Genomic DNA, 13,675 nt, shown 5'->3' on the forward strand with positions numbered 1-13,675 from the left:
TCAACGGCGTTCGCAGTGTCCATCTCCACCGCGGTGCTCCTCCGCGCCGCAAAGTAGCGCCCCCCAGGCGCGGTTCCCCCGGCCTTTTAACGGCTTGCCTGGGAGTGAAACCCACTTACGTCACCCGTCCCCTGCTCCCCTTTATCTCTTGCCTGTCTGACCGGTGACTGCGGAGAAAAGGGTCTCCCGGAGTGGAGGGGGGCACACGGGGCTGGCCGGGACTCGTTCGCTATGTTCCGTTATCTGTCGTGAGGCGGAGGGATCTGGCGGAGGGAGGCGGAGGGAGGTGTTTATGAGGAGCTGGGGGCGGAGGAGGAGAATTAGTCCGAGTGGAGCGAGCGAGTCGAGTGGTTGTCTGTTCTGGTCTCGGAAACCGGTAGCCCTTGCAGCATGGTGAGTGCGTAGCCGAGCGGCCGGCGGCGCCGGTGGGGGAAAGATGCCGAAGCGGACTGACTAAAGAGGGGGACCTGCCCGCGCTGACCCTCGAGGAGCCGTCTTCCCCAGAGGGATGGCACCAAAAAGGCCAGGAGGCCCCCGCGACGGTCATGTCGCAGGTGTCCCCCACCCAGGTCCTCTTGGGTTCCCTTAGATGAGTCGGGGGACGGCTGCGGAGCTTGGCCGGGGGAAGATGGATCAGGGGTGAGGGGCGGTGTGGTCGGTCGGGAGAGCAAGCGCGGGGCGCCGCGGCTGAGGCGGCGCTAAAGGTCAGCCCTGGGGCCGGATTCAAACCGCCGCCAACGGCCACGGCTAAGCGCGGGCGCCAGGAAGCGCCTTTGTCCGCCCGGCAGCCATGCGCGGGGGGTGGGGTGAGGAGGAGCGCGGGGCCCCGGGGCGAGCGGGCGCCGTTAGCCCGCATCCCCGCGAGGCGAGGTAAGCCAGCCGGCCCGGGGCGCGCCCTGTGCGTCCTGCCGGTGCGGGAAGCAGGCGCTGGGGGTGGGGTGGGCGCGCGGGGCCCGGAGCCGCCGCCCGACGCTGCTCGGCTCGCGCCCCAGCTGCTGCGCTGGCACCTGCAGGACTGCGGAGGTCTGGGCGGCCCGCGGCGCTGCGGGGATGGGCGGGGGAGGGGACCCTAGCAGTTCCCCCATCCCCCTCCGCGCAGTGCTGCTTGTTCCACTCCATCTGGTGCTGTCTTCCACTACCCAGACTGGATGCTTAATTTCTTTCTTTTTTTTAATCGCTGAAGAATACAAGCTTTATGCTGGAAGTCGGGCGCTTTCTCCAAATACAGTTTATAAAGGGAAAGCAATCGCCTTCAGTTAGGGTCTCAAAGACTTTTTCTGCCCACAGCGAAAGCAAGCCAGTGAAAGTAGCAATTAAGGGGCGGGTCGCTAAATTCTTGAGTACTCAGGTGCACTCCTGTTCACCTCTACCACACGCAGCGTTCCTTGAACGCTTGTGTTTGTGTTTCTTGTATTTCGGTGTAGGAGTTGCCATCCCATCTTAGTTATTAGATCTACAGTTCATTTATACAGTATTGGCTGTCAGAAACTGTGCACTTAAAGGGTGTATGAGAGAGGAGATTTCAGAGAGATTTTTTTTCTTAAATAAGAGACTCCTCGTGTTTCCTGTAAAAGAATGAGGACAGTAATTTGCACTACTTACTTTACTCCTTTGCCAAATGGTTACAGCAATGGGTGTGTCTAGGAGGCAAGGTGACATCTTAAACAGTAGTTGGGAATCCCTGCCAACTGAAACCTCCAGCCTGCTTGGGTGTGGGGAGAGTTCACCTTGGAGAGAGCTAGCATTCATTTAACTTTGGTGAATCTTTGTGTTTTGATAAGTATTTTTTTAACTAATGAATTTTAATATGCTGATTGAATTTGTACTTTGTAAGGTGAAACAGGATATAAATTACAGGCATGTAATTGGCACTCCAAGTTATGTAGTAACTTATTTTTTTAGTTAGCAGGATAGGATTTAAATGTTTACTGGAAAATTATAATTTGTATCTTACAGTGGTTTTTCTCCCCAGTAAGTTTTTATAGTTAAATGTATCATTAATACATTGCCAATTAGTCTAGTAACTTCATAATATATAAATAAGACTTTAGATTCTGAAGACTCTGTTAAAGAGAAGAAGTTATTTAGGGACCTATGTATATATAAGAACTGATTGCGAATCTCTCGAATTTGCATGCGGCCACTGTCTTTATTGGGCTGTCATGTATTGGAAGGAATGTGCAGTGTTGACACAGATGTAAAGAGTGTGTTTAAATGAGTCTATTAAGCTGAAAGGTTTTTATTAGGCTCAAAATAAGAATTTGCTTTGGCTCCATTATAATGTAGAAACTTCTAGCTTAAGCTAGAATTTAGGCTTTTAGTCAAGGTCCTGATTTCTATCAAGTTTTGTTCCTCCACTGGCTTCTCTTTTGACTCAAGATACTTTTATAGTAAAGTGACATTCTGTCAGAATAAAGACCCCCTTTTTCCTACAGAAATAACAGATTGGTTTTGATGCATGAAAAATCCTGTAATTGTAGAAGAAATGATGAATGGAGCCTTGTGTGTGTGTAGTAGTATTTGAGGGTTGAACAGGATGAAGATGTATTTCTGTTCATTGTGAGGCCAGGATTCATAAATTTATTCAGATACACTAAATATTTTTTAAAAAGAACTTTTCAGTTCAGAGTGCAGTTTAGAAAATGCTTTAAATGTTCATGATGCCTTCAGTTCAGGTGACTTTGTAATGCAGGTTAGTTTCTAGATAAAGATCAACAGTGGTAACCCAAAATGCAGGATCTAGTTCAGTAGGTTGGGGTGGAACCTGAAAGTACACTGGAAGTCTGTGGAATGACAAGAACAGCAGGAGGGGTTACATCAATCCTTGCAGAATCGAGAATTAGTCTCTGGGGAATTAGTCTTCGCCTTATTATGATAAACATGCTAATGAGCTTGTATTTTCCCAAAAGTATAATTTCAGTTCTAAGAAAACGGCATTCTCCATAGACAAAGTAGTTGGAAAAATTGAGTGCTAGGAAGTCTTTGCTCTTGATTTTTAGGAGCTTTTATTCTAGAACTTGGTAAAGTTTATTTTAAAACCTTAAACCCTGAAGAGACAGCTTAGGGGCTAGGAGCCCTGATGCTTTTCTTGAGGACCTGGGTTCAATTCTCAGTACTCACATGGTAGCGCACAACTGTCTGTAATTCCAGTCCAGGGGTCCTACCTAACCCCTTCACACAGACATGCATGTAGACAGAATACCAAATGTACGTAATTTAGAGAAAGTCCTTAAACTCAAGAAAGAGCTTTTCATGAAGCCTTGGACGCGAAGTTAAGAGGTTTTCAAGTTACCTGGGAAACTGGTTTTTGTGTGCCTGGCTCATTGCTTGAAGGAGATCTTTATGTAGTGTTCTAAGATTACATTTGCCTGGTAACAGGGAACTGAGCTGGATGGGTGGTTTGGGGGCCTTAAGTTGTGACCCTGTAAACCAAGAATTAGAATATTCAATTATTGTTAGTCTTGTCTAACCACCACAGTTTTTCAACTCACCTGTTGAAACTAACCTCTGTGTGGTCACAGACTGATTTCCTGCTCTAATTTATAACATATATTCCTTCCGATTGCCACACTACAGTGCCCGCTACACATTTAAGCTTAGCACCTTTTTAGGCTTAATCTCACATGCTGCATTCCGTTCCCAGGGTGCTGCTAGTGCCTTCTGTGTTCAGTTTGTGCAAGTGAATTCTCTTTGCTTAGAGTTAATGTCAGCATGCTGAGAGGTTAGTCTTCTGTATGGAAATTGAGCTGTTTGGTTAATTTATATACATTGATAGCTAATCGTTAGCAGTAAGGTTGGTGTTGCAGATGGGATCTGAGAGGTTGAGTAATATGTCCAAGGTTGCACAGCTTATAAATCCATTTAAGGATTGGTATTTAGAGAGGTAGTTAGTAAATGATAGCTTTTCTTTTTAAACTTATGGTCTTGTGCACTTGAACATAACTGGCATTTCAATTTTAAGTCTACTAACTTGGCTTTTTTCTCTCCTTAGTACTAGGAATTGGACCCAGGACTTAACCATGGTTGGCAAACACTATTGATGAGCCTACATCCCTGGCTCTTATTTTGTTTCATTATAAAGAGAAATTAACTGATTGTGATTAAATTGGATATTGCTTTTTAAGTTAAGATCTTGCTGTGTTGCCCAGACTGGCCTTCAATTAATGGCCATATTGCAATGGATCAGCTCCATTGCTGAGAAGAGCAGTTGTCTTTCGGGTCCCTTTTCACATCCTTATGCTGTGCCCTAGAGAAGTACACAAGGCCAGTGCCCTTCCCCAGAGATAGTTCACTTTAAACATGAGGGATCAGACTGCTTTTCTTGCCTCAGTAAGAGAGTGGATTTAACCATGGCATATTTAACCCCATGTTGTTAAGGATTTTGTTACGTTATTTTTGTTTATCGAGATGCTATCTCACTGTGTACCTCTGTCTGTCTTGGAGCTTGCTATGTGCACCAGATTGACCTGGAATTCAGAGATGGTCCTGCCTCTGCCTCCCAAGTGCTTAAAGGCAGTGCTACTATACCTGACTTCTTGGTGGGTTTTCAAGTTAGTTTGGCAGTGCCCCTCAGAACCAGGTAACAACAGTTAGATGAGATGCATGTACTAATGAGCAGTAAATATTCACAGGTGCAGGCTGTAACAGCAAGAAACCTGTTTTTGTTTTTAGCACGCTGTGTTCTTTGCATTTGCCCATTTGCCAGGTGAGTAGCAGGACTTGAGTAGTGCTTCTCACCCCTTCTCAGGTTTGGGAAATCAATTTTGTCAGGATCTAAAATTTAACCATTTATGGACTGACTTTTCAATTTGAGATTCATAAATCATTGAGTGGCAATTTTTAGTAATTTGATTTTTAAAAACAGCTATGGGTGCTCAGTTTCATTTGGGTAATCGATGTTGGAAGGTTTAATCCCAGAATTTGGGAGGCAGAGGCAGGAGGATCTCTTGAGTTTGAGGCCAATCTGGTCTGTAGAGCTAGTTACAAGAGAGCCAAAGCTACACAGAGAAACCCTGTCTCTGAGAGACAGAGACAGAAAAACAGAATTCTAATTTGAAAAGGAAGCTGATTTTACTGGATATATTTTTGTGTATACATTACAGGTTTTTTGAAAGTTTAAAATCATCCTGAAGTATTTGGCATAATCTTGGAGTCAAGTTTGCTTAGCTACGTGGTTAAATCAATGTGTCCACATTCTGCCTGCCCATAGTGTTCTGGGCTCATTGAACTGAATGTAGCTCGTAGCATACTGTGAACCTTGACAGTTCTAAACTTGTTTCTGTAACTGCTAATCTACATACTTAGAAGTCATTAATCCACCTTTTTGTTCTCTTTGTAGGCTGACCAACTGACTGAAGAGCAGATCGCAGGTAAATACTCTGCTGGATTATATCTGTTGGGGTTTAAATGAAGTATTTGCCTTTGATTGTGACCTGAATGGTGACAAATTGAATGTAGCATAAATACAGTTGAGCCTTTGGCAATTGGTGAATGTAAGAGCATACAAAGGGGTGTGTGTGGGGGTTGAGAATAAGTATATATCAACAGTAGGTGGTGGTTTTGTTTTGTATTTTTCATTTTTTTTATTACCATCTAAAACACATGGAACTCTAAAATCAGTTAATATAAATAATAAAGTGGGGACAAGTATATGTAAAGTAACTAAATTAAATTGAAATGTAGAGTCAGAAAAGGGAACTTTGAATTTACACTGACTTTGCTAGTTGATTTAGTAGATAAGCAATCCCTCATCTCTACAAGACTTGTATTCTCCAAAATCCAAAACCTGAGTGGTAACATGACCCCACTCATAGAAGATTGGCCATTCTACCACATGGGTGAGGCGGTGCGTAGACAGTAAAAATGCTGTTTAAAGATTACTTCTAGTTGTGTATATACGACACAGAAATACTTTGTAATTTGAAACATATCTTGTCCCAAGCATTTCAGGTAAGCAATATTCAGTTTGTATGGTCGATTGGTGAGTAATAATTTCCCTAGAGAAAAACTTAACATATGTCACTGGTGTTCTGGTTTCTTTTCAGATTTTAGAACTCTATGAATGTTACCGTGGCAATTGAATTTTGACATTAAAAGCGGTGACAGCTATTGAACAGAACCTTTTAGGAGAAATACATGAAATTAATGCATAAAACTTGTTTTTAGTGGTATCATTTACCTGTTAGGACTTTTGGTTTTCTTGTGATATTTTGAGATGATCATCTGATTCTAAACTGTGGGCGCTTGCCAGTTGTGTTCTCTGTTTCCGAATACAAGGTCCTGCTGTAAAGTACTGACTGGCCTTGAACTCATTTAATCGCGTAGCCTCCTTGAGTGCATCACCACTGTGCGTGGCCTCCTAAGACTTACCACAGTCTAACTTTCCATTTCCTCAGTAATTCAGAGGCATTTGATAAATGTCCCAATGGTTTAGTTTGTTTTTTTTTTTTTTTCCTCTTCCCCTGTGGTGCTGGAGATTGAACTGAGGGCCTTATGTGCACGCCAGTCAAATGCTCTGTTTCTGAGTTCTGTCCCTAGCATGTGACTTTCTGAGACAGCGACTGTGTAGCTCAGGTTGGTCTTGAGCATCCTGTGAAGGACAAGCTGATTTGCAATTTATGGCCCTTCTACCTTCCCTTCCCCTCCCGAATGCTCTAGCTGCTCTACTCCCTGAGCACTTAGGCTCCACTCTATCACCCATTTGAAAGCAAGTCTACCTGCAAATCCTGCAAATCTACGGAAGCCTAGAGACTCAGAAATCAGCAGTCCTCAAATATTTTGATGACAATATAAAGGAAAGGGCTACTAGATTAAGGACCAAATTTAAACAGGTTGTTTTTTTTTTTTTTTTTTAACTAATTTTGTAGGTTGATAAGGTCTATCTGACTGTATGTTGAGGTAATGAGGCAGAGCTTTGAATCTTTTGTAGAGTTGCACTGGCTTGTTGTGTTGAATAGTCACAGCCAGCTTTAGTTACACCTTAGGTTACCAAGAATTTCTTTTTCCTCAGTTATTTTCATGTATTTTCCCACCTTTGGGAGACTGGGTTGGGCTAATACTTCCTTCCTTTCTGAAACTTAATTGACTCTCATGTATCTGCTTTTTGTTTCTCAATGTTTCTGGTCAAATATTGGTCTCTCCTGCTCACAACAGACATTTCAGGGTAGAAAATGTATTGATATAAGGTTTCTATGTTGCCAGAAAGTTGTCTTTTCAAGGTAAATTCTGGTTGGCATATATATATATGCCTATAATCCCAACATTTTTGGGGGACTGAAGCAAGGGGCTCACAAATTTGAGATCACTCCATAGCTAGATAGTTTCTATCCTAAAATCGGTTTTATAAAAGAAAAGGAGATTGGTTCTTTCTCTGTTCTGCCCTTTTCTCTAGAACAGATTTAAAGCCTGGTGCCCGCTGTGCGTTATGTACTAAGTATTTTCTGAAGGGACAACCACAGAGTGCTGCATAGTACTCAGTAACAGTGTTCTGTCCTCTCCAAGGCCCTGCTCCTAAAAGTTCAAAGTCTACCTTAAAGGCACAGTTTTTGTTTGTTTATTTTTCTTAAAGCTGGTGGTCAGTGAGATTCTGGAATCTAAAATCTACTTGTCCTTCCAGAAAGAAATGTTGACCATCTAGGGATATAGAATGGGACATTATATGACCAATTGAAGCTGTTTTTATTCTCATACTGTAATAATTACTACTATAGATTTGTTTAGAAATTCTAACAATAAATAACTTAGTCTAGAAATAAAACACTACTTGTTCTTGTGAAACAATTACTAACATTTACATTGCTTTTTTTTTCCTAAAGAACACCTTATAGCACGACATCAGTAACCAGTTAGTTCTGTTACCTTAGTTATCCTTCTGTCTGCACCTTAGTTATCCTTTCTCATTAGAAAGACTGCTGTAGAAGGTACTTTAAAATGTTATTTAAACGAAATCTACTTTAGTCTTCCACTTTAAAGGTCCAGATTGGATTAAAACATTAACCTTATTCAACTTAGAGCAGCAGTTACCCTGACTGCAGCAGGCTCGCTGTGCTCTGGGGCACTCCCCTTCCCTTTGCCATGTGATAAGTCGTCTCACTGCTTACACAGTTGTTTAACTGAAGAAATAAAACCATCAAGTCTGACTTCTAAAACTTCAGTCTTGGCATAACTAGAACAGTTTGGAGCAGGCCCTCTATGCCTACAGACGATAGCTGTGATAGTATTTCTATTGCATGTTTAGCTTTCAGCTCCTGATTTGTATTTCTGATATTATTAATGGGAATTAATTAATGCTTAGGGTAAAGTGCTCCTGAGTTTAAGTACAAAGTGTGCTGGTTTTGAAGAGCAAATGAACCAGATGGATATATCCAAGTGTATGTTTTGAAATGTAGATCCTAGCTCTGACTCTTTAGCCTAAGAATAGAGTCTTGCCTGCAGTAGTGACCCCACACCTTCAATCCTAGTACTCAGGAGGCAGACTCAGGGCAGCTCTGAGTTCGAGGCCAGCCTGGTCTACAGAGGTAGTTTAAGGACTACACAGTTTAAGGGGCTACACAGAAGCCCTTGTCTCTAAATGATCAAAAAAAAGATTAAAGAGTCTTTAGTATAAGAATATAAATTTGTCCTTTGCATAATGTCATTAATTAGCTCCTTTATTTTGTACATAAATTAGCAGCCATGGCATGAATAATCTGGTGTTTGTTGTCGTTGTGTTGTTTGGAGACAAGGCCCAGGCTAGCCTCTAGATCTTGATCCTCCTGCCCCGTCCTCCCCAGTTAAGGAATTACAGGTGTACACCACTGTGACCTGGCCCATGGGTGTTTTAAACCTTTGAAATTTAGGACACATAAACTAGTGTATTATACAGTCTTAAATTTTGTTTGTAGGTGGGGAAATCCCTTGATTTGTATTGTAATTAGATTGATCTGTTTAGTACTGTGTACAAGTTATTCAATTATTGCAGTCCACTCCTAATGAAGCTTCTGATGGATAATGAATTCCTCAGGAAATGTTTAAATGGACTAGAACTGTGCATATATGTGGAGAGAGTGGATTGAGTAACCGCAGATGAGTCAGTGCAGCCGAATTCAAATAGAAGCTAACCAGGAGTTCGGTGTTCCAGAAAGGTATAGGATTTGGTAATCTGTGGGTAACTTAGGTCACAAAAGGACTCAAGTCAGAAGCCAGTTTCAATAGTAGAAGCAAAAGCGGGGACGAGGGAGCTTTGAACCAAAATACTGGTTGCAGAAGTAGAAAAACGAATCAGCATTTAGTACAGCTTTATATAGACTGGGGGATGGGGGGCAACGACTAGTTAAAGTGACTTAGTTCCTGGAGTGAGTTGCTGAGGCTTATAAAATTTACTACATTTATTATATATATTGCTTGAGGTCAATCAAGGGGAATCTATTTTATTGGCTAGTCACAAAGATGAGTCTTTGCTGTGAGTGGGCATGGACAAAGTGACCAGAGATTAAAAGGATAAAATTGGTAACTGTTGGCTATAAAAACATACAAAAAACAGAGCCATGCCAGTGTAAGGTGGGAAGGAAATTGCAATGTTCTTTTGGAGGCCAAGAGAGTTGTGAATTTTGACTTCTCATGGATTAGTTGAGCTCAAAAGTTCAGCTGGTGACTTAGGGCTTAGGTCATATCAATAGAGGGATGTTTAAAATAGCGGTGCTCTCCAACTTAAGAAAATTATAAGATTTGAGATTTTATGTTCATGAACATACTTTATGTCAGTGGACAGTCTTTAGGTGTCTAGAGGTGATGTGAAGTAGAGCTGCAAAGAGTCTTAAATCACACAGAGATAGACAGGCATTACAGACCGTTTTCATTTCTTAAACATGCCAGCTGACAGGGCAGAGCTTAACACTTAGCAGCTCATGAACTTTGGAAGCACATTTTTGTTTGTTGATAGTCTAATCTGTTTAGAAAATACTTGTTTTGTTATCCATTGGTTTGACCTTGATATTGCTTTGCTGTGCTAAGCTATGACCTTGGGAGTACCATAGTTAATTTCTTAATTTCAGTCCTGGAGAGAAAAGTTTCAACACATTTCCTGATTATCAGTTCAAATTAGAAGGAACGTGATTACAGTTTCATAAGATCTTAAAATTAAAGTCTTTAAGAATAATGTATATTTCACTTTCATAGTAAGGTTTTCAAGCTTAAAAGTTTTCTATTCAAAATTGCATTTGTCCTCCATGACCTTAGCTCTAAACGGGCATCGACAGCCTGACTCATTATTAATATCAGTATTTGATAGGTGTTCTCTCTTGCATTAGAAAAGTAGCCCCATTTAACTTTTTTTCTGGGGTTCTTGCTTTGATTTAGTGTTTTGTTGATTTTTAGACCTAGCTCTAACCTTTGAGGGAACCTCTAAACATATATTGGATTTTCCTGAGATTTTAAAACTTTCTGATAGCTTAATATGAACAGTAGTGGCTTGGTTGGCCAAAGATTGTGACGAGGTTGTTCCCACCTAATTTATTAGGAATCAGTCCCAGTGGCAGTCTGTCTGCCTTTGCTTTCTTGAAGAGTTAGTACATTTCATGGTATAAGGTGGTGTTGTTAACCTGTAGTTGGACTTTCTTTTTCTGGCAGAATTCAAAGAAGCTTTCTCCCTATTTGACAAGGACGGGGATGGGACAATAACAACCAAGGAGCTGGGGACGGTGATGCGGTCTCTGGGGCAGAACCCCACAGAAGCAGAGCTGCAGGACATGATCAATGAAGTAGATGCCGACGGTAATGGCACAATCGACTTCCCTGAATTCCTGACAATGATGGCAAGAAAAATGAAAGACACAGACAGTGAAGAAGAAATTAGAGAAGCGTTCCGTGTGTTTGATAAGGTAAAGCCGGGCCGTGTGCGTGGGCTGAGAATGTGGTGAAGCTAATAGGACCTACCCAGAGCCCGACCTAGGAACTAGCTCAGTGCAGACTTGTGTTTCAAGTCTTAGTGCAAAGGGCATATGACATTATGTGCCTTTGGAACCAGGGACAGAGTAGTGACTTTGAATATGGGAACATCCTACTTAATGACAATTACAGATCAACTAGTGTGGATACTCTTCACTTTATGTGGGGAAGAAATCCCCACCTCCACGTGCACCCCGAGACAGGTTTCTGACTGCCCTGGAACTCCTGTGGACCAGGCCGCTGCAGACTCAGAGAACCTCCTGCCTCTGCCTCCACCTGATGGGAATTTCTGGTCTGCTCTCCTAATATGAGATTGTTCCTCATTAGTAACAGGGTTCAACTATTACTCAGACGTCACCTCCCACTCTTTTGTAGGATGGCAATGGCTACATCAGTGCAGCAGAGCTTCGCCACGTGATGACAAACCTTGGAGAGAAGTTAACAGATGAAGAGGTTGATGAAATGATCAGGGAAGCAGACATCGATGGGGATGGTCAGGTAAACTACGAAGGTAAGTCATGATGCTGCCTCACTCCACTCCACACGCTGATTCTAGGATAAAATTACTGAGGGTGTTTCATAGCTAAAAATCAGCAATCTTTACCTCCCGAAATTTGGATGCTAAAATAGTTCTCACTAAACTTATGTCATTTAAAATGTCTGCCAACAAGACTACATGACTCACCTTAGAACTTTGACTGTCAGTTCTACGCCTGCACCTAGAAAATCGACATTGTAATAAGATATTAACATTTGAAAGGAACTGTACAGTTTTTGTAGAAGGTGGTGGGATAATTTGGAAAGTTTGAAATTTTACTGTGAATATTTTACTGTGAATTCCCTAAAATGAAATTAATAGACTATGTGACTAGGTTCTGTTTTTCTTTCTGACTCCAGTGTGAACAGTTCTAATTCAAAAGTACCTTGGTTACTTGAAACTCGAGGATGGCTGCCCACTTGCAGGAAGTGAGATTTTTAGAAATTGAAAGGATTCCAGGGATCAGTCTTTCCGCCTTTCACTTTTTCAGTTGTATTTTTCATGACATAACAGTTATAAGCAGCATAAGGTTAGCCTTACAAAGTAAAGACAGTTGTTCTTATACTGAGGGTACAGATTTGACTTTTGACCTAGCTGATAGAAAGTTCAAGTGTAAACTATGCCAGATAAGCTCTTCATCCTGTTGCTGGGGATTGAACTTTGGGCCTTAGCTGTGCTGGACAAGTGTTCTACCAACGAGCTACACCCACAGCCCCAACATTAATTGCATCCTATCTCATGATCTAAATTAATAGTGACTTGTGAAGATCCAACTTTGGCCGTTAACTGGCTTTCCCGTTACTGTGGTGATTGTGTAGGAAAGGGCAGTGTGGGTGTCACATTGATTTTGTCCTTTGTCACTGACTCACGGTTTTTTTGTGTTTTTTTTTTCCAGAGTTTGTACAAATGATGACAGCGAAGTGAAGACCCTGTACAGAAGGTGTTAAATTTCTTGTACAGAACTGTTAATTTGCCTTTTCTCTGTTTGTAACTTATCTGTAAAAGGTTCCCCCACTGTCAGAACATGCATGTATAGTAATTAGGACTCCATTCCTCCATGTTTCTTCCCTATCTTCTGTCATTGTCCTTCAACCTTATTTTAGAAAACTGATCAAGTACCATGTTGCATGTGGCTTCCTCTGGATATATCTAAGCCCTTCTGCACATCTACACTTAGATGGAGTTGGTCAAAGGGAACATCTGGGTTATGCCTTTTTTACAGTAGCTTTAGGAACCGTCGGCATGTTGCTGTTGAAGTGTGGAGTTGTGAGCGTGGACTGTGGACAGTCGACAGCGTGTACTAAGAGTTGCACTACTGCAAACGGGTGTTCTGTCCGGTACTCACTCGTACACTATTTTTTTGTACTGCTGGTATTGTACCAGAAACATTTTCTTTTATTGTTACTTGCTTTTTAAACTTTGTTTAGCCACTTAAGGAAGATCTGCTTATGGCACAATTTGCCTCAAATCCATTCCAAGTTGTATATTTGTTTTCCAATAAAAAAAAATGACAATTTACCCAATTGTTGCTCTGAATCTGAGTGATTACTAACTATTGCTGTCTGACATTAGGGGCAGGGTGAGGACTTCCTTTGTAGGAACTTCCTGCCTATAAGCAAAGCCCCTTTTATAGCTGAGTGTGGTGGCACATGTCTTTAATCCCACCACTTGGGAGACAGACAGGCAGGTCTCTTGAGTTGAGGGGCCAGCCTGATGGCTGTTTTTCATAGTAAGTACCAGGCCTTCTGGACTCCACAGTGAGACCCTTTCCCCAAGGAAAAAAATAAATTAACCTTCTGTAAGGAATTGGGATATGCTAAGTATTGAACATTTACCTTCTACTATTTAAAGACTAGGTTGGTGCGGATGAGTGTTTGCCCTGTAGGTATGCCACACATGTGCCTACTGCCCTGAACGGTCAGGAGAGCACCATAGAGTTTTAGGGTTAGGTAAGCAGATATGCTGTGTTTCATATGCTTTTGCTGGTTTCAGCCATTGCTTTTTCTAATTTAGGTTCAAGGTATGGTTATCAAGGCTTTTCTGCCTTTTAAATATCTAATTCTGTAGCCAACCAGAAACAAGGTTGAAAGGGTGAGTATAGTTATTAGTTGCGTATGTGGCCCACAAGGTTTAGGGTAGTCCTGGAAGGGAGGCAGCTCATTACACATAGGTTACTGCCTTATTGCTACATAGAGGGGTGTGTGTGTGTGTGTG

At 41.9% G+C, this 13,675-nt stretch overlaps 1 protein-coding gene across 1 annotated transcript; it reads left to right on the top strand.

Moving 5' to 3' along the window:
• Positions 1 to 318: 318 nt before the first annotated feature.
• On the top strand, positions 319 to 12,979 carry Calm2 (calmodulin 2). The gene is made up of 5 exons (NM_017326.3): positions 319 to 393; positions 5,339 to 5,369; positions 10,606 to 10,856; positions 11,299 to 11,434; positions 12,357 to 12,979. Exons 1-5 carry the CDS (start codon positions 391 to 393, stop codon positions 12,383 to 12,385), a joined length of 450 nt encoding a protein of 149 aa, NP_059022.1. The 5' UTR covers positions 319 to 390; the 3' UTR covers positions 12,386 to 12,979.
• Positions 12,980 to 13,675: the final 696 nt, after the last annotated feature.

Source organism: Rattus norvegicus, chromosome 6 (genome assembly GCF_036323735.1).
Source record: "Rattus norvegicus strain BN/NHsdMcwi chromosome 6, GRCr8, whole genome shotgun sequence".
Taxonomy (NCBI): domain Eukaryota; kingdom Metazoa; phylum Chordata; class Mammalia; order Rodentia; family Muridae; genus Rattus; species Rattus norvegicus.

Excerpts from the sequence above, each read along its gene's own strand:
- Calm2 (NM_017326.3), top strand. Across the intron at positions 5,370-10,605 it reads GACTGAAGAGCAGATCGCAG|AATTCAAAGAAGCTTTCTCC; the intron begins GTAAATACTCTG and ends TTTTTCTGGCAG. Across the intron at positions 10,857-11,298 it reads CGTTCCGTGTGTTTGATAAG|GATGGCAATGGCTACATCAG; the intron begins GTAAAGCCGGGC and ends ACTCTTTTGTAG.